The 25,705-nt window shown below is 35.9% G+C and overlaps 1 protein-coding gene across 1 annotated transcript; it reads right to left on the minus strand.

Moving 5' to 3' along the window:
- Positions 1-965, minus strand: LOC128284032 (LEAF RUST 10 DISEASE-RESISTANCE LOCUS RECEPTOR-LIKE PROTEIN KINASE-like 2.7). Its single transcript, XM_053021509.1, has one exon. The coding sequence runs from the start codon at positions 778-780 to the stop codon at positions 22-24; it is 759 nt and encodes a 252-aa protein (XP_052877469.1). The 5' UTR covers positions 781-965; the 3' UTR covers positions 1-21.
- Between the last annotated feature and the right edge of the window lie 24,740 nt (positions 966-25,705).

Here is a 25,705-nt window from a genome sequence, read left to right on the forward strand (position 1 = left end):
CAAACTTATACGGAAGAAGAGCTATAACGTACCTTCAGTTGTTGGAAAACATGTGGTTTCACCAGGTTTATCGCTGCAAAAGCAAGTGAAACTATTTGAAGTTTGATTATATCCACAAATCCCATCTGAATCTCTGCATCTTCTGCACTGATCATTATCCGGTCCCCATTGCAATTCGAAACCTCCTCTTAAAGCTGCCTGCATACTCATAGGTTTCACCTCCAGGTCCTTTGCTGCAGCTTCATAAACCGGAACTACGACAATTTCACGGCATATGCCATAGCGAGGATCACCCAACATGTTTCTAACAGCATATGACACATCAATAAGTGTACTATTTATGGTGCAGTTAGGAAGATCTGTCGAGGTTGCCAGCTGGTAGCATCCGTAGAATAGGGTGAGGTTCCTAAGGTTTGAGCCGTAATTGAAGTGGTCGAAGTCGATTGAGGTGTTGATAAATTTCGTGGGACAATAACCATTCCAGTAATCCTCCCTAGCTACCTTAAGAATCTGCAGTTCAGGGTCTATGTCAAGAACTCGTAAGGTGTTTTCATTCATCATGATTTCCGCTACATCATTCTTGCACGTCAGTTCAAATCCTGGTTGGCCACAGTAACTCGGACGGTTCATTCCCCAGAAAGGGTAACCGATACTTGATACGCTTCCGCATGTTAGCGTTTCCCTGCAGGTCGAGTACCGCGGATCGTCAACGGATAAAATCTTCGGAACTCTGATCAAGGCAAAAAGAAAGAAGAAGAAAGGAAAACAATTTGGAAGCATGTTGTTGATGTTACAGAAATGCAGGGTGGAGTAAGTTTATGAAAGGATGTTCAGACAGGATTAGACAATCTAGAACTAAAGGTATTGCAGTGAATTGCAATGAGATACATAGAATTTTGGAGCTTTCATTGGTCTATGTTGAAACCATTTTATTAAAGTAAAGGATAGTGATATTTCAACTCTGGAAATTTACTGGAAATTGCAAGCGGATACAGCTGTATTAACTTCTTGAAAAAATGGCTTTACAGTGTTGCCAAATTCTATATATATCTATTAATTATATGGAAGAAGAAAAAAACTTCAACTAGAGAATTAGATGGAAACTGCATGGAGATGAACCAAATTCGGGATCGGCATTAAAGGAGTCAGAAGCTTTAACCCATATTTTCATGAAAAAAATATGATACCAAAAGCTATTGCATGAATTAATTTTATATTTATAAATATTGTTATTTAACAATTTTAAAAGTACTTAAAATTATAAATTTTTTAATAAAATTTACTTAATTTGAATTTTAATAAATGTTTATAAGATTATGGCGAGGTTGTAAATGAATAATTAACATGGAGTTAAATTGGAGTTCTATGATAATAGCAATAAATTAAAAAATTTAAAATATGTTTAAAAGGTGTTGAATTTTTAATCAACGTGTAATTAAAAATATTATTTAAGAAATAAGTATAATTTTTTTTACAGAGATTAACTAATTATGAGAAGATATTCTTCTAAAATTTGTATATTCTTTATAGATTTGAAATTTAATTCTTATATTTTTATTTATATCTCTATTTTTTAGATTTTAAAATTTAAGTTCAACTGTTAATGCTTTTAAATTTATTTTGTTAAGTTTAATTTTATTACATCATTTTTTTAGTTAAATAGCTAACAAGTTATTTTTTTTTAATGTTAAACTAACAAATAGTAATAAAATAGTATTAATAATTAAACCTAAATTTTGGAATCTGAAAAATAAAAAAATTAAATTCTTGAAAATAAAAAAATTGAATAAACTATAAATTTGGGAATCTTATGATAAATTTTAAACTTTTAAAAATATATAAAAAAATATTATCTTCCAGGTGTTAATTAACGTAATTACTTATATTACGAAATTCTAAGGCATTAAGACGTTTGAATTATAACATCTATATATTTGTAGTTATTTTTGGAAATAAAACTGTTTTAATTAGTAGTTATTTTACTATTTTTTGAATATTTGAAGGAAAAAAATAACGTGTTGGAATGGAAAGTACTTTTAAAAATAATAGTATTTTAAATAAATGATTATAGATATAGTTTTAATTATATCAGAAAACCAACCCAACGTAAATGATAAAATAGAAATGAAAATTAAAACAAAAACACTTTTAATAAATAAAAACAATTATAAACTTTAATGTCATGTTTTAAAGTTTTAAAGTTTGTAATGGAGTTAACTCAATAAGTAACATTAAAGTAGGAACGAAATCCATCGCAGCATTCCTCTTTATTTGAGAATTTTTTTTTTATGTTTCCCTCAATATGATAGAAATACAAATTCTATAAGATAATGTTGGTGTCAGATATAATTTCTGTTATGATTAAATTAAAAATAAATTTTAAGTATAATTTTCTTCAATTGTTCTCTAAATCAAATATAAATATAAATGTAAGAGGCCTATTTTACCCGGCCCGAGCCCAAACCGATAAAAAACAAAAATATAAAATAAAATTCAAAATTACTAAAGTCCATTTACAACATTAAAAACCCAAAAAACTCAAATTTCACCAAACCCACTACACTACCCAACTACAACCAAGCAGGCCCAATTTACAAATGGCCCAAACATAACCCAAAATTCCTAACCCAGTTTTTGTCTGCCCAACAGGCCCAAGACCTTAAGCCAACTCAGAAACCCTAAGGTTTCTGAGCCTCCTCAGCCTGTGACCACCACCCAAGTGCCTCAGCACAAGACTACCGAGGGTCGACTCTCCTTGCACGGAAGTGGAAACTCCCACATCCGTTGACTCTCCATGGACCTGCAAACATGCAAAAGAGGAGAAAGCAACCAGAATCAAAGCAGCACGCAAGGAAAATCAAATAAAATAACTAATATGTATTACCTTTCGGCTATAAAGCCCCAAAAAACTAGAAATGTATTTTTTTTTACACACGATTAAGCAATCAAAAGCAAAGAACAAAAAATGTTATTTTCGAATCGTTTCCTTGTTCTTCTTCTTTTCGGTTTCTTTTTTTAGTTTTTTGCTTTTAAATTTCTTTTTTAACAAAAATAAAAAAAAAAGAGAAGAGGAAATTTACTTGAACTCCGGGGTCGCGTCGTCGGAGCCCTATCTCCGTCTTCAAAATTGGATCCAAAGGGGAAGAGGGACCTTCTTCTCTCGATGTTTGGGGGGGGGAGGGATAAGGAAATGGCCTTTAAAAGTGTTTTAAAAAGGGTCAAAAACCCCTTTTGGCACCGCTCCGACCACCGTCTACGGCGGAAGAGCGGCGGCTATGGCGATGGTGGCGATGATAGGTTAAAAAACCCTAGCAGAGAAAGAAAAAATGGGGGAGGGGCTGCTCTCTCTCTGTTTTTGTAAAAGAAAAGGGAAGAAATAAAAAAAATGAAAAGTTTTAGTTTAAATAGTAGTGCAAAACGGTGCCGTTTAAGGCGACCTGCGTGCGACCTGACCCACTCCAAGGGGGTCTGCGCGTTTTCAGATCATTGGACTATTTGCCATTTTGATCTTTCTGTTTCTTTTCGATTGTCAATTTAATCATTTCTCCCTTTTATTTTGTTTTTCTTTTTTAAATTTTTCCCCAGGGTTCTTGTGTCTGGACCATTTTAGACCTGCGTGAAACGGTGAGCAGAGAATTTAAGGAAAATTTCCCGATCAGTCCTCATTTTATCGCGCGCATTTAATTCTAGTCCCTATTTCGTTCTTTTATTTAATTTATTATGAGTTATATTCTAATTTTGTTTAACCTTCAATTTAATCCCTTTTATAGTCTCATTTATTATTGTTTAAGATATTAAATTTCATTTTAATTTTAGTCTATCTTTTTAGTTTCGCTTAAGTTTCGATTTAGCCCTTTTGTTCTAATTAATTAATTAATTAATTTACTTGTTCATGTGCTCATTATTCTTTTATTTTATTTGTTTGCTCGTTCGTTTACCTGTTTTATATATATATATATATATATATATGTATATGTATATTATACATTCATATCTTTTATAATCCTTGTGTCCATTTGATTATTGTCCTTTCGTCCCTCTTTAAATTTTTGTTTTGTTTTCATTTAATTATTTTATTTATAATTTTGTTATTGTTGCCACTTCATCATCTATCATTATTACTTTATTGTTATTTATTCCTTTATTCATTTATTATCTTTTTATATATGTATATATACATATGTTTTAAAGGAAACTGAATTATTTATACTACATTGCTATGACGTAAAAATTTTAACTTGGTCGCTAATTGGGGTGTTTGATTTTAAAAAGGGAGTCGCCATCGATATTTTTTTTTTTAGGTGTGATCGGACACCTTATAAATCATCTTTTAGAAAAGAAAATTTATTCTTGAATAACAATGAAGGCCGGGTTTAGGTCTACGTTAAAATTCAGAGAAAAATAGGGTTCGGGAGTCGGTTACCCACGAGGAAAGTATTAGCACCCCCGTGACGCCCAAAATTGGTATCTTTATTAAACTCGTGTTGTCTTGATTTTCAAAAGCACGAATTCAATTTGACATCTAATCATGATCTGATTGAAAAGTGAGAATTTTTAGTTTTCGGTTTTTTTAGAAGGGTATTCCGTTTTTTACACGAGTCGACAAATTTCACCCAACATAGCGATGAAATCGATGACTTAATGTTAAATCGGTACATTGCCTTATTTATTGAAATAAATAAAAACATGAATAAACATTTTTTTGAAATGGTGAATAGTGAGATGATATGGGCGGGAAACAAAAAAAATAAGAGTTGGAAATGCATCAAAACAAATAATAACTACGATGATAATATTAAAACAATAACAACGTATGCAATATTAAACACGATAATATTGTTAAATGCAAAATAAGAACAAATACATATAAACATATAAGAAGTAAAGTGAGGTGACATAAACTTAATTATTAAAATTACTAACAATGCTAGATATATATGTATATTAAAGTATGCACGTAATACAGAATGAAAATGTACACATAATGATACAAAATATATACATACTACATGTATAAATAATATATATAAAATGAACATATACAATATATTAGAAACACTAATAACATAAAAATGTGTATTTATATAATAATAATAATAATAATAATAATAATAATAATAATAATAATAATAATAATAATAATAATAATAATAATAATCACTAGATTTAATTAGTAGTAGAGTAATAAATAAATAATCATGAAAAGGGAAGTGTATATTAGTAACATTAAAATAAGGTAATTAAAATACTATTATATAAATATATATATATATATATATATATATATGATAAAAAGCATACACTATTATATAACATTAATCATAATAACAAAACAAAAAAAACACGTGAAATAAAATATTATAATAAAACAATAAAAACAAGGCCATATAAAAATATATATACGTACATACATAAGAGACATATTAATATATATAATAATGCAAAAAAAACAAATAATACAAAATATTAAAACGAAATAATAATACACTACTATATACGGATACACTTATGTAATGAAATACATACTAATATTGAAAAAATACATTTGTGAAATAGTATAAGAAATGTATGAATTAATTAAAATATATACATATCGTATTGCAATACATAATATAAATATATGTAATATTAAAATAAAATACACCATTAATAGATATATATATGTGACATACAAATATATATTAATAAGACAATAATATTAAACTAATAATAATATTACATAACATATATATGCAAGTATTAAGTAAAATGATAATGATATAATGCTAATGACAAAAATACAATAATGATAGTAACAATGGCATGAGTGATATTAAAATTAAAAGTAAAAAAAGGGTAAAAGAGGGACAAAATTGAATTGAAAAGGAAATTTTTGGGACAAACCGAGATGGGACAAAATTGCAACACGCAAGAAAGTGCAGGGGCCGTATGGGGTAATATTTCAATTCCCAAAACGGCGCCGCTCGGAAGTCTGACCCTCCACTGACTCGAGGTTTGAATTGAAGCAAAATTAAAATTAAAAGGAAGATTTAAGAAATGGATAGAAACCGAATTAAAACATAACAGAATTGGGGAGGGACCACGAGAGCAATTATCCCAAACGGTAGAAACACGCAGATCCTGGTGCTCGTGGGTCGGGTCTCTGGGTCATGTGATTAAACGACGCCGTTTTGGGTATTAGATGTTTGCCCCAAAACGATATCGTATCAGGGGGCTATAAAAGTGAATTTTTTGAAGAAACCATCATTTTATCGGGGCAGAGAGAAAAAAAGAAAGAGGGAGGTGAGGGAGTCCGACCTAGGCGATTTTCAGTTGCCAGATCGGTGCTCGTAGGTCACTGACGTCCGCCGTGTACGGCGGTCGGAGATGCAAAAATCTCTGAATTGACTCCTCTCGTCCCCCTCGCTCCGTATTCAGGTCCTACTCCAGCAAAAACCTCTTTGGTAATTGGATTGAACCCGAAAACTCTTCGGCTCCCAACTTTTCTGATCTTTGAAACTGTAACGGCCTCTCTTCCCTTTTCTTTTATATGTATATATATATATATATATATATATATATATATATATATGTACTGTGCATGTATGTATGTTATGCTTATTCATAAAAAGGAACGGATTTACAGAGAGAAGATATAACCTCTTTTTTCTCTAAAAGTTTTTTTTCTTCTTGTATAATTCTATCCTTTTTCCCTTCTTTTTTACATTTTCTGTTTTGGTTCTATATATCCGAATACATGCCATTATCTTTTCTTATTTCTGTCATCTGTCTTTGTGTGTCATGGTCTCCCTTTTTCTTTGATTTGTTTGCAGGTTACAAATCAATGGCGGTGACAGAGGGTCGATGCAGAGAGCAGTTGGCCGACAGTCAGGGGCAAGTAGGGCGTCGGCTGAACTTAGGGGCTAGGGTTTCTTGATTTGTTTGGTTATTGGGCTAGGTTAAGTTTAGGTTTTGGGTTAGTAGTATTTGGGCTAGGGGATTTGATTAGAACTGGGCTTGATTATTGGGCTCCGGGTATGGGTTTGAAAATGGGTTAAGGGGTTTAGGGATTAGGTTATAAATGGGCCCATGTAATCTTAATATACACAGGCCCAAAATTGGCCTACAACAGCTGCCCCTCTTTGCTCATTGTCGTGTAATGGGAATAGAGAAAAGATACAAAGGAAGGCCAATTTTGCCCAGTCTTGTTGAGTATTAACTTCGTTGGTGCTCTTTTTGTTCAGGCAGTCTCTTTTTCCAGCCCACTGCGTCTTGTAGCTTTGGTTCAATCCACTGCATCTTTTGATATACGCCTTGTAGCTTCAATCTACTTTGATGTAGCTTCAAGGATATGAGATTTATGGCTTCGATCTGCTTCACTGTAACTTCAGAAAGATAAGATATATCTTCAATCTGCTCTTCTATCGCTTTAGTTAGACAAAGTTTTGGTCTTCTCTTCTACCATTTCAGAAAGGCAAGAACTGATATCCTCGATCAACTCGACTGCAACTTCAGGGTGACAAGACTTGCGACTTTGACATGTTCCACTGCAACTTCAGGGAGACAAAATCTGGTGCCTTCAATCAACTTCAATCTTTATTCTTTACTCGGCATGTGATCTTGAGCTCAACTCATTTCTCGCAATATGAATTGACTCTTTAAAAACAGACATTAAAACAGAATTTGAAAATAGCTCAACACGTGAGCCAAGGCTTAACTCACCTCTTGCAATATGAGTTGGTTCTTTTAAAACTTAATTTAAAAAGTAGATTTTGAAAATACCTCGACATGTGACCCGAGGCTCAACTCACCTCTCGCAATATGAGTTGATTTTTGAAAAATATAAATTGAAAAAACAGAAATTGGAAATACCTCAGTGTGTCCTGGGGCTCAACTCACCTCTCGCAATATGAGTTGATTTTTTTGAAAAACAGAAATTGAAAAGCAGAAATTGAAAATACCTCAGCGTGCCCTGAGGCTCAACTTACCTCTCGCAATATGAGTTGATTTTTTTGAAAAGCATAAATTGGAAAAAAGCATAAATTGAAAATACCTCAGCATGTGAGCCGAGGCTCAACTCATTTCTCGCAATATGAGTTGATTTTTTTGAAACATAAATTGAAGAACAGAAATTAAAATTACCCCAGCGTGTAAGCCGAGGCTCAACTCACCTCTCACAATATGAGGTGATTTTAAAAGCAAAAATTGAAAATACCTCAGCGTGTCCTGAGGCTCAACTCACCTCTCGCAATACGAGTTGATTTTTAAAAAGCAAAAATAAAAATATCAGAATACCAAAACAAATCATCTGGTGGAACTCAAGTGTCTTTTCCCTGATCCAGTATAGCTATTATTCAAAATTTCTTGCTCTGCTGGAGTACCTGTATATGTCATGCATGATGTTATCATGATATGCACATGTTGATCTTAAATGCCTTTATGCCTACATGATTATACTATGCGCCTTGGGCTTGTTTGTCGTATGTCCTTTTTCGTCATGATTTTCGTGGTGATCTGCATTCATTACTTTGATTCTTGACTTTCTCTTCAGGCCCTGTACCCGTCCCCTAACTTCACGAGTAATCTACGTTTCTCAGATATCACTCTTTTGCCCCTAGTTGAACTTTGTCCTTGCTTTGAGGCTCTTGTACTTATCAAATTCTTATCCGGGTAATGCTTAACATTTCTTTGTTTAGAGTATGTCATTTCACTATTTATCATGTAAATGAGCCACATAATGAGATGCATGAAAGTGGTTAGTTAGGGATTAAATGATACCTCGCATTTATTTATTTCAAATGTAGCGAACAAAGAAAGTTAATCAACGATAGTAAAAAAAGTGCCATAAAGAGAAAAGGGATCGCATTCAACGAATACAAATACTGTAGATATTCAACGCATGAACTCTTCCACATTCTTCAATCAAGAATCTTTTCGAGCATGGCTTCTTGCGTAGTCTCGCTATGTGACCCACCGTTCAAAAAAGCCTTGCTTTTTTTAAGCCAATGCTTGCTTTATTAGAATGCCCTTTCGGGTTTTCATCCTAATCTTTTGTGTTAATCAAGACGCAATTTTTGGGTTTTCACCTTGATTTCTCTTTTTTTTTTTTTAAGATGCCCTTTTTTGGGTTTTCATCTTGACTTTCTTTTTTCAAGCATAATATTTCTTCACAGCATCTAAATTTACTGGATTCGGTAACTCCTTCCCATCCATCTCGGTGAGAATCAAAGCTCTGCCTGAGAAAGTCTTCTTTACGAAGTATGGTCCTTCCCAATTTGGTGCCCATTTTCCTCGTAAATCTTTTTGTATTGGAAGAATCTTTCTCAGTACAAGCTCTCATTCGTGGAATTCTCTTAGCCGTACCTTCTTGTCATGGGCCGCGATCATTCTCTTCTGGTATATCTATCCATGACAGATTGCCTTTAAGCGTTTTTCTTCGATAAGATTTAACTGGTCATATCGAGCTTGAACCCACTCTGCTTCTTCTAGTTTCGACTCCATTAAGACTCGTAGAGAAGGAATCTCAACTTCGATAAGCATAGCTTCTGTTCCATAGACCAGAGAGAAAGGAGTTGCTCTTGTAGATATCCGCACAGATGTGCGATATGCATACAAAGCAAACGGTAGCTTCTCGTGCCAGTCTTTATATGTCTCGGTCATTTTCCCAATAATCTTCTTAATATTCTTGTTGGTCGCTTCAACCACTCCATTCATTTTTGGGCGATAGGGTGATGAGTTATGATGCTTTATTTGAAATTGTTCACACACTTTCTTCATCATCTTATTGTTCAGATTCATGGCGTTATCTAAAATGATTCTTTCAGGCAAAACATATCGACAAATGATTTCCTTTTTCAAAAACCTACAAACTGCTGTCTTTTTCACATTGGCAAACGAAGCGGCTTCTATCCATTTTATGAAGTAATCAATGACCACAAAAATGAATCGGTGTCCATTAGAAGCTTTTGGGGAAATTGGCTGTGACAGCCCTAATGTGACCCTAGTCGGAAAGTGGTTTCGGGACCACAAAACCGAGTCATAAAAATAATTAACCGTCATATTTGATGCTTATTATATGTATATATGCATGTGTGAAAATTTCATATTTGAACTTTGTTAATTGTAAGTGAATTTTAGTAAATAGGACTTATGTGAGAAAATTTAGAAATGTGCTAGGCAAATGTAAAGTGGCCTATTAATGCATGTTATAAAAATGATGGTTTTTGCATGTCAAATTACCCAAAATTTGAGCTAGTGGCCGGCCATGCTATGGGTCATAACATATTATAAACATGTTGTGTTAATGTTTTATGTTAGAAATAATAAAATAAAAGGGTTAGTAATAAAATAAGGAGATGAAGGGTGATGAAAACAAAGAAAAGAAAAAAAAAAGTGTTCATCCTTTAACATCTTTGGCCGAAAATTCTAAGGAGAAAGGAAGAAGAAAGGAGTTCTCTTGCTTCATGTTCGGCTTGGATGAGGATTAGGAAGAGGTAAGTACCTTGAAATTCTTGGAAAATTATGTATAAAGAAAGTGGTTAGTTCAAGTTCTATTCATTCCATGGATTAAATTTTGATTGATTGGAGGTTTGATATTCGGCCAAGTAGTTTGAAGCTCTTAGTACATATATTTTTTCTTCCTTCTTGAAGGTTGAAATTGGGTTGTTCTTAAGGGTGCGAATGTGGTCATTGAAGGGCCTTGAGGAACAATATGTGTGGCTTGGGTTATAACATTTGGCCATGGTAGTAAATGGAAGAGATAAATGGTAGTTAGGTGAAGTAGAGTCTAGCAAATGAGCACATATGTGCATTAGTTACTAAATGGAGAAAAATCGGCTAACAAGTGTGTACTAAGGCCGAATATGATTTTGGATATTATTGGGCAATGTATGTGTTTTAAATTGATGGAATGGAGAGGATGCTTTAATTGTGTTATGAACAATTATATGTTAAATTAAGGTTTGCTAAGCTAGCTATTAAGGTGAAGTGCAAATGTTAGTATTTGATTGCTAGTGTATATATGTGTACTAGCCGAGTTTTGAATTTGAATAATGGTTTGAGCACCTTGTGTTGTATTGAGATTGTTTGAGTGAATTCATAGATATTTATATGATGAATTCCATTGTAGATATACATGCTTAAATAAGATGCACACATGAATGAATAGATAGATTGGTGTTGCATGTATTCGGTTATAGGCAAGCATAATGATGATTCTATCTTGACTTAGATAATCGGCTAAAGGAGAATATTAGCCAATATGTTGAATTTGGTTCATGATTTCATAAATATGACTCTAATGTCTAATATATATATATGGACTAAGTACCTTGAATTTCTCTTGATGTTCAAGATGATTAAATCAATTTATTTGTTAAATTAAGCTCAAGAGCAAAGGGAACTAAATCCGATAAAGGGAAGGAAAAGCAATTGAATAGCCGTTGAAGTCGCTCGACAACATCCGAGGTAAGTTTTCGAGTAATGGAACTTAGATTATGATTCGATTAGATCATGTTATAAGCAAATCAAAATCATGCTCTTTGTATGTAGCTATTGAGCGAAAATGATAATGCTTGATAAGTGACTTGTATTTGAATTCTAGTTATGAAAATGAAATATAGATGTGTCATGATTTATTGATATGTGCATGAATATTCGGATGATAACGGGCTAAGTCCCAAGGCATTTGTGCTAGTGACTAATTCGGGCTAAGCCTCAAGGCATTTGTGCGAGTTACTATATCCGGGCTAAGTCCCGAAGGCATTTGTGCGAGTTACTATATCCGGGATAAGTCCCGAAGGCATTTGTCCAAGTTACTATAACCGGGCTAAGTCCCGAAGGCATTTGAGCGAGTAGCTATATCCAGCTAAATCCCGAAGGTACTTGGTTTGGGAATGAGCAATCTTGCTGTAATAATTTCAATTAATACGCTCGTAAAACCCCAACGATGAGGTATGTTTTGTATATGCATTGGAATAATTGATTCCTTTTAAATAGTATTCGCTCAATCGATTAACAAGCTTCCGGCCTTTAGTCAAGTTGATTCCTTATGTATGAATATAAGGGTTGGAAATGTGAAGTAGGTATGATTGTGAGAATATGTATATGAAATTATTCGTTTAGTCATATGAATGCTATACTTCAGTTGTGCATGATTTCATTACTCAAAACTTACTAAGCATTAAATGCTTATTCCGTTTCTTTGATTCTTTGTTTTATAGATTTTGGTTCGTCAGCTATCGGATTCGGGAGTGTCAAAGTCGAAGTCATCCACACTATCAAAGCCCTTTTGGTACTCTTTTAGTTGAACTCTGAAAATGGCATGTATAGGACTACCCTTTTGTTGTTGGTCATATACCTTTCGGTAATGTATATATTTGGATAGCCATGCGAAAATGGCTTATATATATTTTGAGCATAGCGGTATAATCATTTTGTATGTTGTTCATGGAGTGTTATGGAAATGTTGGTAACGATTAGCCATTGGAATGGTTAATCACGATCATTTTGGTGCTATGTATGACAAAATTTTAGTTGATCCATGGAAAACCATGAAATAGGTAAAGTTTACCTTAAAAACAGATGTTGACAAGAAGAGTGATGTGAATTTGAAAAATCACTAAAAATAGTAGGAATGGAATTAAATAGTTAATAAATTATGTAATCGAACCTTGATGAGTCTATCTTCATATGGAAGAAACGAAACGATCATATGAGCCTTATTTAAGAGATGTTTAAGTTTTCGTGAAACAGGGCTAGAGCGATTTCTGGATCCCATGTTCTGACTTTGGAAATTCACTATAAATTAACCAGAGGTAATTAGAAGTCATGCCCTATATGTACAGCTTCCTTTTCGAGTATAGTTTCTTTAGAAACAAACGGAATAAGTATTTAAGCCCTGTACAGATAGATATCTAAGTCGTAATGTATAAAGGTCAGTGTAGTCGAACCCTAAAACAGGGGAGATTTTAACTAATAAACTGTACTAATTGGCTCGACCAAAAATTCTAGAAAAAAATTTGTAGATGGACATATGAGCCTAGTTTCAGGAAAAATTTATGGAACTAGTGTTCGAGTTTTGGAACTCGAGATATGATTTTTAAGGTGACAGTGACACAGTTAGCCAGCTTGTCTAGAAATTTTAAAATGGACTGTGCAAATAAATGAATTAAGTTTGTTAGCACCTCATGTTCGACTTCGGCAACGGTCTCGGGTACGGGGTGTTACATTGGCCCTATAACATCCATGCCCCACATGGAAAAGGGCCATGGAGAAGTCATGACATGAAGGGGCGAAGGGGCTACATGAATCTTATCGCCATAAATTTGACATTTGTGGCATTTTCTTGCAAAACTAATGCAGTCGCTTTCTATCGTCAACCAGTAATAACTGAATCTCATAATCTTCCTGGCCATAGTGAACCCATTGGCATGTGTCTCATAGATTCCTTCATGGACATCTTTAAGTATTTTTTTATCTTCAACAACATCCACGCATCTCAAGATCACCTGATCTTTTCTTCTTTTGTACAGGATGTCCCCATCAAGAACAAATCCCGCTGCCATCCTTCTGATTGTCCTTTTGTCGTTCTCATTTGCTTGTTTGGGATACCTTTGATTCTTGATATATTCTAAGATAGCATGGAACCATGGCCGTCCATCTGGCTCTTTTTCAATGCTGAAACAATGTGCAGGGACTTCATATATGCTCATTTGAAGAGGCATTATTTATGTTTCTTTGTTTGCTTTGAACATTGAAGCCAAAGTGGCTAGGGCATCAGCCAATTAGTTTTCTTCTCGTGGGAAGTAATTAAAAGTTATTTCTTTGAATTCTTTGATCAGTTCTGCCACTAGATCGCTGTATTTAACTAATTTCGAATCTCTCACTCCCCAATCTCCACGGATTTGGTAAATCACCAATGCTGAGTCTCCGTATACCTCTAAAGTTTTGATGTTTCGTTCAATTACTGCATGAAGTCCCATGATACAGGCCTCATATTCCGCTATGTTATTGGTACAGAAGAAGTTTAGCCTGACAGTGAACGGATAATGGTTCCCTTCTGGTGATACTAAGACTGCTCCAATCCCGTGCCCCAATGCATTCGATACACCATCAAAGCTCATCTTCCATGACTTCTCTTTTGGTGACTCGCATTCTTTTTCTGTAATGCACATTAGGTCTTCATCTGGAAAATCAAATCTCAATGGCTCGTAATCCTCCGTTGTTCGAGTTACTAAGAAGTCAGCTATTGCACTTCTTTTTATCAACTTTTGGCTCACATAGACGATGTCATACTCTGATAGTAAGATCTGCCATCGTGCCATTCTTCCTGAGAGTACAGGTGATTCCATCATGTACTTTATTGGGTCTAGCTTTGAAATCAACCATGTCGTATGATACAACATATATTGCCTGAGTCTCCGAGCTACCCAAACCAGAGCGCCACAATATTTTTCTATAGATGAATACTTTGCCTCATACTCTGTGAACTTTTTGCTGAGATAGTAAATCTCCTTTTCTTTCTTTCCTGACTCGTCGTGTTGCCCCAGTACGCAACCCATTGAATTCTCGAACACAGTCAAATACAATATCAGTGGTCTTCCCGGGGTTGGCGGTACTAGCATTGGAGGACTAGACAAATATTGTTTTATCTTATCAAAGGCCACCTGGCATTCCTCATTCCATTCTCCCGGGTTACGTTTTTGAAGAAGCCGAAAGATTGGGTCACACTGGTTGGTAAGTTGAGCAATGAACCGAGCGATGTAGTTCAACCTCCCTAAAAATCCTCTGACTTCTTTTTGCGTGCGCCGATGTGGTAGTTTTTATATAGCTTTTATCTTATCTAGATCAACTTCAATGCCTCTCTCGCTGACGATGAAGCCTAGCAATTTTCCCGAGGTAGCCCCAAACGTACATTTGGTCGGATTGAGCTTCAGCTGGAACTTTATCAGTCTGTCGAACAACTTCTTCAGGTTCACTACATGCTCTTCTTCTACTCGGGATTTAGCAATCATATCGTCGACGTAGACTTCTATTTCTTTATGCATCATGTAATGGAATAATGTCACCATAGCCCTCTGATATGCTGCCCCAACATTCTTTAATCCGAACGGCATTACCTTGTAGCAGAATGTTCCCCACATTGTTATGAAAGTAGTTTTCTCCATATCCTCAAAGGCCATCTTGATCTGATTATACCTCGAGAATCCATCCATGAAAGAAAACAATGAATGTTTTGCTGTGTTATCCACCAACGTATCAATGTATGGTAAGGGAAAATTATCTTTAGGACTTGCTCGATTCAGGTCACGATAATCTACGCACATTCGTACTTTGCCATCTTTCTTTGGTACCGGGACTATGTTAGCCACCCATTCTGGATATTTGGAGGCTTGTAGGAAACCAGTATCAAATTGCTTCTTGACTTCCTCTTTTATTTTCAACAACATCTCAGGTCTGTTCCGTCTTAGCTTTTGTTGAATGGATTTGCATTCTGGCTTCAATGAGAGCTTATGGACCACTACATTTTCATCCAATCCTGGAATATCCTGATATGACCATGCGGATACATCTTTGTACTCGCGGAGTAAAGCAATCAAATTATGCCTGGTGTCCCCTGAAATAGAGGTCCCAATCTTCACTTCTTGCTTCCTTTCTTCAGTTCCCAAATTTATTGTTTCAACAGATTCTTGATGAGGCGAAATTTGTTTATCCTCTTGTTCCATCATTCTTTGCAAGTCAGGAGACGAGACATAGTCTTCAGCATTTTCTTCTGCTTCAAATTCTCCTAAACAAACAGCCTTCTCAAATTCGATTTCAGGACTCATAACGGGTTTGTTCATGCCGTTGATATCTGAGCACCTAAAAGTTGAATGGAAAAGAAAACTATAGAGGAGCATCAAAGTATTGGGACCAACAGGCATGATGTGAGATGTATGCAATGATAGGTTGTGAAAGGAGGGAAAAATTATGAAGTTAATGAGAATGTAGAGACTATGACGAAATACATCTTCATTAATGTTCATTTAATGATAAAGAGCAAATCATAAGCTCTTACAAAAGAATCCCTCTATTACTTAGGGACACAAAAAAAGAATAGTGTTAATATTGAGCATTACTCTGGAGAAGATTTAGAAACTACAAGGAGCTCCACAGCAGTCCAATTGTTCAAAAAAAATCCAGGAGGATAAGGGCGTATCGTTGAAACATCTTTAATTGATCACTTCCTTTTTCAATGACATTTATACTGACATTCTGAAGATCCCTTTCAATTAATAACAGCGTGCTTCGTGGATTATCTTGCCCGGGGTATATCATTTTTGCAGATGTAAATGTTTTTGACAAATAAGGGTACGTTATTGGCTACCATTCCAATTCTCGGCCTAAGGCTCTTGCAATCCTTCTTTCTTGATCTTTCTTCTATTTTTTTCTTCTTTGACGCATGTCCGGCTGAAACCCCAAACCGTATCAGGCCTTGTGGTGTACTGGCTTTAGAGCCCTGACTATTCTTTGCTGAAATTTTCCCAAACCTTTCCTCGCTCGGGCTCCTCTCCCCACTGTCAGCTTGATACCCATCCTGGTATTTCTCGACAGTTTTGGCACGGAATTCTGTTTCCCTCAGCGACGAATGTGGCATTAACAAATTCAAGAGATCGGAAGGAACATTCCATAGCATCTTTACTCACTTCAATGTATGGTGCGTCGGCAGAAATAGATGCTACAATGTCTTCCTCTCCCTTGACAATGACCAAACAGCCATCCATGATAAATTTCACCTTTTGATGGAGGGATGACGAAACTGCTCCAGCAGAATGGATCCAAGGTCTTCCCAAGAGGCAATTGTATGATGGTGTAATGTCCATGACTTGAAATTCAACATCATATATGTAGGGACCCACTTCTAGAGGAATCTCGATTTTTCCCATGACTTCTCGTCTTGTTCCATCGAATACCCTTACTGTGGAATGGCAAGGCCTTAGATAGGACAAATCCATCAGAATCCTGGAAAGTGTGGCCAAAGGCATGACGTTGAGTGCCGATCCATTGTCGATAAGCACGTTCGGTATTATATAACCCTTGCAGCGGGTTGTGATATGCAATGCTTTCACGAAGCCTCTACCATTGGGTGGTATTTCATCATCACTAAAAGAAATGAAATTATCTGCATTTAGGTTATTCACCCATCTGTCAAGCTTCTCAACAGATATATTGTTTGCCACGTAAGCTTGATTCAACACCTTTAACAAGATGTGGCTCTGAATTTAACAATAGAGATAATACCGAGATTCGTGCTGACTGCTTACTCAATTATTCCACCACGTTGTACTAACTGTGCTTGATAAATTTTAAGAATTCCTGTGCTTCATCCTCGTCCACAGGCTTTTTAACTTCTTGTTCAGGCACAGTTTCATGCTCATATTCAGTCACGTGCATTGGTGCTTTTTCTTTCTGTTTCAAGTCACTATTCTTCTTTGCTGACTCGACTTCTTTAGAATAGCACCGCCCACTGCGGGTAAAATGGCCTACCTCCCCAACATCTCCAGTTATGGCTTTGGATTTTTCATCTTCAGGTATGACGATGTTGACGTCATATTTCCACGGTACCGCCTTATCGTCCTTGTAAGGGAAAGGAGATGATACTTCGATTATCACTTTCAGTTTCACCGGCTCCTTCTTCGCGTCGTAATAAATTACTAACGGCCGATCAGCGCTATAAGGGAGACTTGATGATTGGCTATCAGAGGCGTATACTTCTCTTTCGTTGGCCTCTTCCCTTTTATTAAGGATCTTAATCTCCTTATTATCCATCCGGTCTTGAAGCAACCTTTTAAATTCCCCACACGATTGAATATCGTGTCCTACAATTCCATGAAAATCGCAAAAACTTTGACCTTCTTATCCGAAAATTCTATCGGGGTGACAGAGCAATCCTTTCTTAATCAGTACCTCCCAGATTTTCTACAGAGGCTGCGCTCATATTCCCTTCGGTATGGTTAGGGAACGGGTTCTCAGTTGCATTACTAGCACTATCGAATCGTAGGATGCCCGCATCAATGAGTCCTTGAACTCTCCTCTTAAAGGCTAGGCAATTCTCCTTGGAATGCCCCTGGTTCCCAGCATGGTATGCACAATTAAAGTTTGGATCGTACCACTTCGGGTATGGAGGTTTAAGGGGTGCCATGTAATGGGGAGATATTAGTTGTTTCTCCAAAAGTTTTGGGTATAATTCCCCATACGACACAGGGATAGGAGTAAATTGCGGTCTCTCGAGATTGGACCTTGCTGGTCTTGGTTCATTTCTGGGTTAGCTTTGAGCGGGTACAGTGTTTTGTGGGAATGTGGTGACGGGACTTTGGTTGTTCGTGGTGTATACGGGGTAGGAAGGAGGTGGTGCTTGGTAGTAAGGGGTCTGAGGAGGATAACAGAAATTCGAAAGTGGATAATTTCAAGGTCGGGGTTGGTTTGGATATGGATTAGGGGTATAACGGCTTCCCATTCCCACCATATGGGCTTCTGGTTCTTTCTTCTTCATGGGCGCTACCCTTCTTGAACTTTTTTAACCTTCTATTCTACCGCTCTTGACGGCATTCTCTATAAGCTCACCAGATATTACAATATCCGTAAAGTCCTTCGTGGCACTTCCCACTAGTTTGTCATAAAACGGCACCTTTAAAGTGTTGATAAAGAGAACGGTTATCTCTGTTTTTGTTAGTGAGGGTTCCACTTGGGCTGAAACGTCCCTCGATCTTTACTCATACTGTCTAAAAGTTTCTGATGGGTTTTTCTCCATCATTTGCAAAGTCATCCGGTCTGGCACCATATCCGATACATGCTTGTACTGCTCACAGAATACTGATGCCAAGTCCTTCCAGGATTGGATCTTTTCCCTACTAAGTTGGTTGTACCACCGAAGAGCCGATCCTACTAGACTATCGTGAAAACAATGTATGAGTAGCTTATCTTCGTTCACATAGCCGGTCATCTTCCGGCAGAACATGATGAGATGCGTTTTTGGGCATCTTGTCCCATCGTACTTTTCAAAATTAGGCACATTGAACTTCGGAGGCAGAATTAGACCGGGCACCAAACTGAGTTCTTTAGCACCTGGTGCGGAGAAGACTTCAGTGCCTTCTATTGCTTTGAGTCTTTCCTCTAGGCTCCTATATTTCTCATTTGCATCGTGATTATCCAATTTCAACCTGGCTATCTCTGCTGGATCGTCCAAATCTGGAACGAGTAGATCAGCAGGACTAGCCCCCGGGTTCGATACGAACATTCCTTGCGCCAGATTAACAGGTGGTGCAGGTCGTTGTCCAGGCCTGTAGGTTCCCATTGAGCATACCCTCTTTATGTTACGTGGGCGTGCGGTAGAGTAAATCCTGGCGAATGGGGCGGATCTTGATCGAGGTTAACCCTTGACTGTGGTTCCACAACGTCAGGGTTCATAGGTCCCTTTCCTTTTACCAGATTCGACATCATTTCCATCATCTTGGCCATTTGATCCTTCTGTTCGAGCGATTCTTCTCGAGATCTCACTATTAAGCCTCTTGTCTCTTGCTACGACTTAGCCAATTGCTTTTGTAATTCCCTTTGGATTCTTTCCATCCTTTCAATCCTTTCATTGAATTCAGCCTCCATTACTCTAGCTTGTCAGCGTGTCCTATACAAATGACGTGGTTCCAGTCTTGTGGTATTACAACTACAAATTGTATGTTTTAACCTTAGCGAACGATTATGGGATATGCAATGAATGAATGAATGCATAAATGTCAAATGAATGTTAGTCATGCATGAATATGCAAGAATTTAGTGTTGATTTCAAGACGACCCCTATTTTAGGCATTTCATTTATCAAAAGAGTCCATTACAAAATATTTTTCCATTTTCGATTCAGCCATTACACAAACTTCCTAGCTATATCGCCATATTTCTTTACTCGTGCTAAGAATTCTGATATGTTCGATTTTCGACTTGGAGGGAATTGGCAAATGAGAATTTTAGCTTCTTCCGATAGTTGTACCACATGCATGGCTACCCGACGAATTTCATTTATCAAAAAGCTAAGTTGTATTTCTTTTTCTTGGAGGCCCTCTTCGTAAGCATGAATGTCTCTATCATATTGACTATTCTTTTCTTCCAAAACCTTCAAGAGAGTATCTAGCTGTTGTTGACGATCTTGCAGCATATCTTCTAACTCTCGTATCCTCTCTTTTAGTTCTTGACGTTTGGATCGACTAGTCATTACCTCGGCAGACATAGCTTCATATTCGGCGTTCTTCTTCCTTAGCTCCATCATAGTCCGCGCAGCCTTTTCTTCTTCTTTCTTTGCTTTTCCTTTCTAGAATTTCATCATGCCTTTGATGTTGCTTAATTCTTCTTTCCATTCCGCTGATGACTTGCCCAGCCCACTATTCTTTATAGTGCCTCTTAATTTCTTATTTTCCAGATGGAGGTCCCTTAAGTCATTTCTTACGACTTCAACTTCTTTTTGCATTTTCTCGGTTTTGGACCTTTCAATCTGAACGTCGATCTTCAACTGGTAATTTTCTTCTTGAAGAGCACTGAGGTCCCTTGACATCTTGGTCTTTTCGCGTTCAAACTCTTGTCTTGCCACTTCTAACTCGGACGACATTTCCTTCAAGAAGGGCTTCTGAAAAGCGTAACCCATTGACGAAACTCGCTAGCTATTCACCCGTTGCATTCTCCATACATCATAATCTTGAGTGAGAGTATCAGCATACAGGGCCAACTCCATCAAATGAACTTCCTTCCAAGATTTTACTGTGCCTCGGACCCTCTTCATATAGCCTTCGCCCGTAAAAGCAAACTCGGACTGCGCTAATCCTCCAGTGGCGGGTATGAATTGTCGTGAAGAAAATTGCCTCTGGACCATTAACGGAGCGTATCCAAATCCTCCCCATAGCCCGAGTAGTGGTACCCAATCTTGATTTCCAACCTTGTATAACAGAACCGAAGAGCGGATCCACGGTGCTCTCCAAGTTACATCTTCAGTTCGAAGGTTCTGAAAAAATGAAACCCAATGTTCTTCGGTGATATCCTTTGGCCATTCTCTCTCAATATAGGCTTCCAATGGGGTGAAGGTTTTCAAAAACATGTGGTACGGTGTGCGCTCTACTTTCCAGAAATGGCTCAAAATGCAGACACTGAGTAACTACGCACATCCGATAAATCGTCCTTCCCCTTTCCTCCGACAACTACTCAGGGATCTGAAGGTCTCGGCTGGGAAAGTCGGGACAGGGTTGATTCCCTGTTTTAATTTTTCGAAGAAATCCACCACCGCAACTTCTATGTGTCCAAAGACTTTCGAGAAGATAATCAAACTGTAAATGGCCAAAGCGAATAGATTTACCCTTTTCAACATGTCGGGATGGCTCAGAACCAAATCTCGTAGGGAAGACCATGGAATGCAAATGGTTTCATTCTTCTTCTTTATCTGTTTTTCGGCACATGCGTCAGTCATATCTGTCAATCTCACTAACTTTTTCTTGAAGGTCATCGGCTTAGGCTCCTTCACATATACTTTATAGAATTGCGCATTTTCAACACGAAGCAAAGCAACGTACTCCTCTATAGTCGGAGTCATATCTTCTCGATTGAAGGTAAAACATTGGTAAGCCAGATCCCAAAATCTGACCATGGCTTGGATCAATCGTTCGTCTACGTTGACAGCAATCAAGTTGGCTATGTCCCCATATCTTTTAGTGAAGATACCCCTAGTGTCTGAGTCCCATTGATTCCAAACCCGAACCAAATCTTCAAGGTTATTCTGGCGAACATTCACAGTTACGTGCTCAGGCAGATTGGCAATACATCCCTCCACTAGACTATCCCTTTTTCTTCTCGAGTTTTTAGAGACCAGTCCGAATCATGCATTCTTCTCGATTGTTTGTGTAATTGACTCTTCCATTAGAAACCCATTTTTTGGCAACCAATCTCTAGTCAACACCTTCCTAATATGTTGCCTATAGTACATGATGCAAAATAAAAACACAAACAAATATTTTGGTTAGTACAACAAATATGAATTACGGAAAATCAAAATAGAAAGTGTAAATGTCAAAGAAATAAAAGGTAAGAGGCGTTTCTCCCATGTACTTATTTTGGTGACTATTAACGGACGGAGGTTCGGCATGGCTCTAATTAGGTGGCTCGTACGGTTCACTATATGCGGTTTCGGTTCTATCCAGGTACTCGAATTGTCTATACTGTCATCTACTAAGATTAGTACGAAGCCTCGGTCGTAGCCCATCACAGGCTCACGAGTTCAATTCGAGGGATTACATTTACTTATGCCTATGCAGAGGGACAAGTTAACTCACGAAAGCATAAGTCATATGTAACCCGAAAGTATTCACTAGCCTGTGCGGAGGGACGAGTTAACTCACGAAGGCATAGCGTTTACTTTCACTTAAACGGACAGATCCCAGGTATAGAGCTCATGTTATGCAAAGATGCACGTGCACGGTGTGTGGGGAGAAACTCACAAACCTTTCATTTTATTAACACCCCCGTGACGCCCAAAATTGGTATCTTTATTAAACTCGTGTTGTCTTGATTTTCAAAAGCACGAATTCAATTTGACATCTAATCATGATCCGATTGAAAAGTGAGAATTTTTAGTTTTCGGTTTTTTTAGAAGGGTATTCCGTTTTTTACACGAGTCGACGAATTTCACCCAACATAGCGATGAAATCGATGACTTAATGTTAAATCGGTACATTGCCTTATTTATTGAAATAAATAAAAACATGAATAAACATTTTTTTGAAATGGTGAACAGTGAGATGATATAGGCGGGAAACGAAAAAAATAAGACTTGGAAATGCATCAAAACAAATAATAACTACGATGATAATATTAAAACAATAACAACGTATGCAATAATAAACACGATAATATTGTTAAATGCAAAATAAGAACAAACATATACATATAAACATATAAGAAGTAAAGTGAGGTGACATAAACTTAATTATTAAAATTACTAACAATGCTAGATATATATGTATATTAAAGTATGCACGTAATACAGGAATGAAAATGTACACATAATGATACAAAATATATACATACTACATGTATAAATAATATATATAAAATGAACATATACAATATATTAGAAACACTAATAACATAAAAATGTGTATTTATAATAATAATAATAATAATAATAATAATAATAATAATAATAATAATAATCACTAGATTTAATTAGTAGTAGAGTAATAAATAAATAATCATGAAAAGGGAAGTGTATAATAGTAACATTAAAATAAGGTAATTAAAATACTATTATATAAATATATATATATATATATATATATATGATAAAAAGCATACACTATTATATAACATTAATCATAATAACAAAACAAAAAAGACACGTGAAATAAAATATTATAATAAAACAATAAAAACAAGGCCATATAAATATATATATACGTACATACATAAGAGACATATTAATATATATAATAATGCAAAAAAAATAATACAAAATATTAAAATGAAATAATAATACACTACTATATACGGATACACTTATGTAATGAAATACATACTAATATTGAAAAAAATACATTTGTGAAATAGTATAAGAAATGTACACAATTAATTAAAATATATACATATGCGTATTGCAATACATAATATAAATATATGTAATATTAAAAATAAAAATACACCAATAATAGATATATATATATATATGACATACAAATATATTAATAAGACAATAATATTAAACTAATAATAATATTACGTAACATATATATGCAAGTATTAAGTAAAATGATAATGATATAATGCTAATGACAAAGATACAATAATGATAGTAACAATGGCATGAGTGATATTAAAATTAAAAGTAAAAAAAGGGTAAAAGAGGGACAAAATTGAATTGAAAAGGAAATTTTTGAGACAAATCGAGATGGGACGAAATTGCAACACGCAAGAAAGTGCAGGGGCCGTATGGGGTAATATTCCAATACCTAAAACGGCGCCGTTCGGAAGTCTGACCCTCCACTGACCCGAGGTTCGAATTGAAACAAAATTAAAATTAAAAGGCAGATTTAAGAAATGGATAGAAATCGGATTAAAACATAACAGAATTGGGGAGGGACCACTAGAGCAATTATCCCAAACGATAGAAACACGCGGATCTTGGTGCTCGTGGGTCGGGTCTCTGGGTCAAGTGATTAAACGACGCCGTTTTGGGTATTAGATGTTTGCCCCAAAACGACACCGTATCAGGGGGCTATAAAAGTGAAAATTTTTTGAAGAAACCATTATTTTATCGGGGCAGAGAGAAAAAAAGAAAGAGGGAGGTGAGGGAGTCCGACCTAGGCGATTTTCGGTCGCCGGATCGGTGCCCGTAGGTCACCGACGTCTGCCGTGTATGGCGGTCGGAGATGAAAAAATCTCCAAATCGACTCCTCTCGTCCCCTTCGCTCCGTAATCAGGTCCTACTCCAGCAAAAACCTCTTTGGTAATTGGATTGAACCCGGAAACTCTTCGGCTCCCAACTTTTTCGATCTTTGAAATGGTAACGGCCTCTTTTCCCTTTTCTTTTATATGTATATATATATGTACTGTGCATGTATGTATGTTATGCTTATTCATAAAAAGGAACGGATTTACAGAGAGAAGAAATAACCTCTTTTTTCTCTAAAAGTTTTTTTTCTTCTTGTATATTCTATCCTTTTTTCCCTTTTTTTTTACATTTTCTGTTTTGGCTCTATATATCTGAATACATGCCATTATCTTTTCTTATTTCTGTCATCTGTCTTTGCGTATCGTGGTCTCCCTTTTTCTTTGATTTGTTTGCAAGTTACAAATCAACGGCGGTGACAGAGGGTCGGTGCAGAGAGCAGTTGGCCGACAGTCAAGGGCAAGTAGGGCGTCGGCTGAACTTAAGGGCTAGGGTTTCTTGATTTGTTTAGTTATTGGGCTAGGTTAAGTTTAGGTTTTGGGTTAGTAGTATTTGGGCTAAGGGATTTGATTAGAATTGGGCTTGATTATTGGGCTTCGAGTATGGGTTTGAAAATGGGATAAGGGGTTTAAGGATTGGGTTATAAATGGGCCCATGTAATCTTAATATACAGAGGCCCAAAATTGGCTTACAACACTACCTATTATTATTATTATTATTATTATTATTATTATTATTTATTTACCTATGTTTTATTACAAATCATACTTTAAATTTCATTTATCTTTTAATTTGGTTCTTTACTTCCAACATTTTTAAATCTTTTCCCTTATATTTATTTATTCATTAATTTGTTATTATTGTCCTCACTATTATTTATTTATTCCATCTTTACTTATTCATATTCATATGTATTATTATTGTAATTTATTTGTTAATATTACTATGGCTATTATAGTACATTAGTATTATCATATCATTTATTTATCACATATTCTTGTTTTATATTATTGCATTATTATCCCCATGAATTATGTTTAAATACAATTGGTCATCTTTGTATTATGCTTCAAAATAACCCATGTCGTTTTAAACTTACATTTGATAAAATTTTTAAGAAACAAAGAAATTTTCAAAGTAAGGCAATGTTCTGTATTTGGAAATTCGAGAGATCATGCCCTAACGTACTGGGTTTCAATTTTTCTCGTTTGATCCAAATGACCGAATAACCTTTTAAAATTAAAACACGTGAGTTTTGAAAATCAAAAGACCAAC

The sequence above is a fragment of the Gossypium arboreum genome, chromosome 11, assembly GCF_025698485.1.
Source record: "Gossypium arboreum isolate Shixiya-1 chromosome 11, ASM2569848v2, whole genome shotgun sequence".
NCBI classification, from domain to species: Eukaryota; Viridiplantae; Streptophyta; class Magnoliopsida; order Malvales; family Malvaceae; genus Gossypium; species Gossypium arboreum.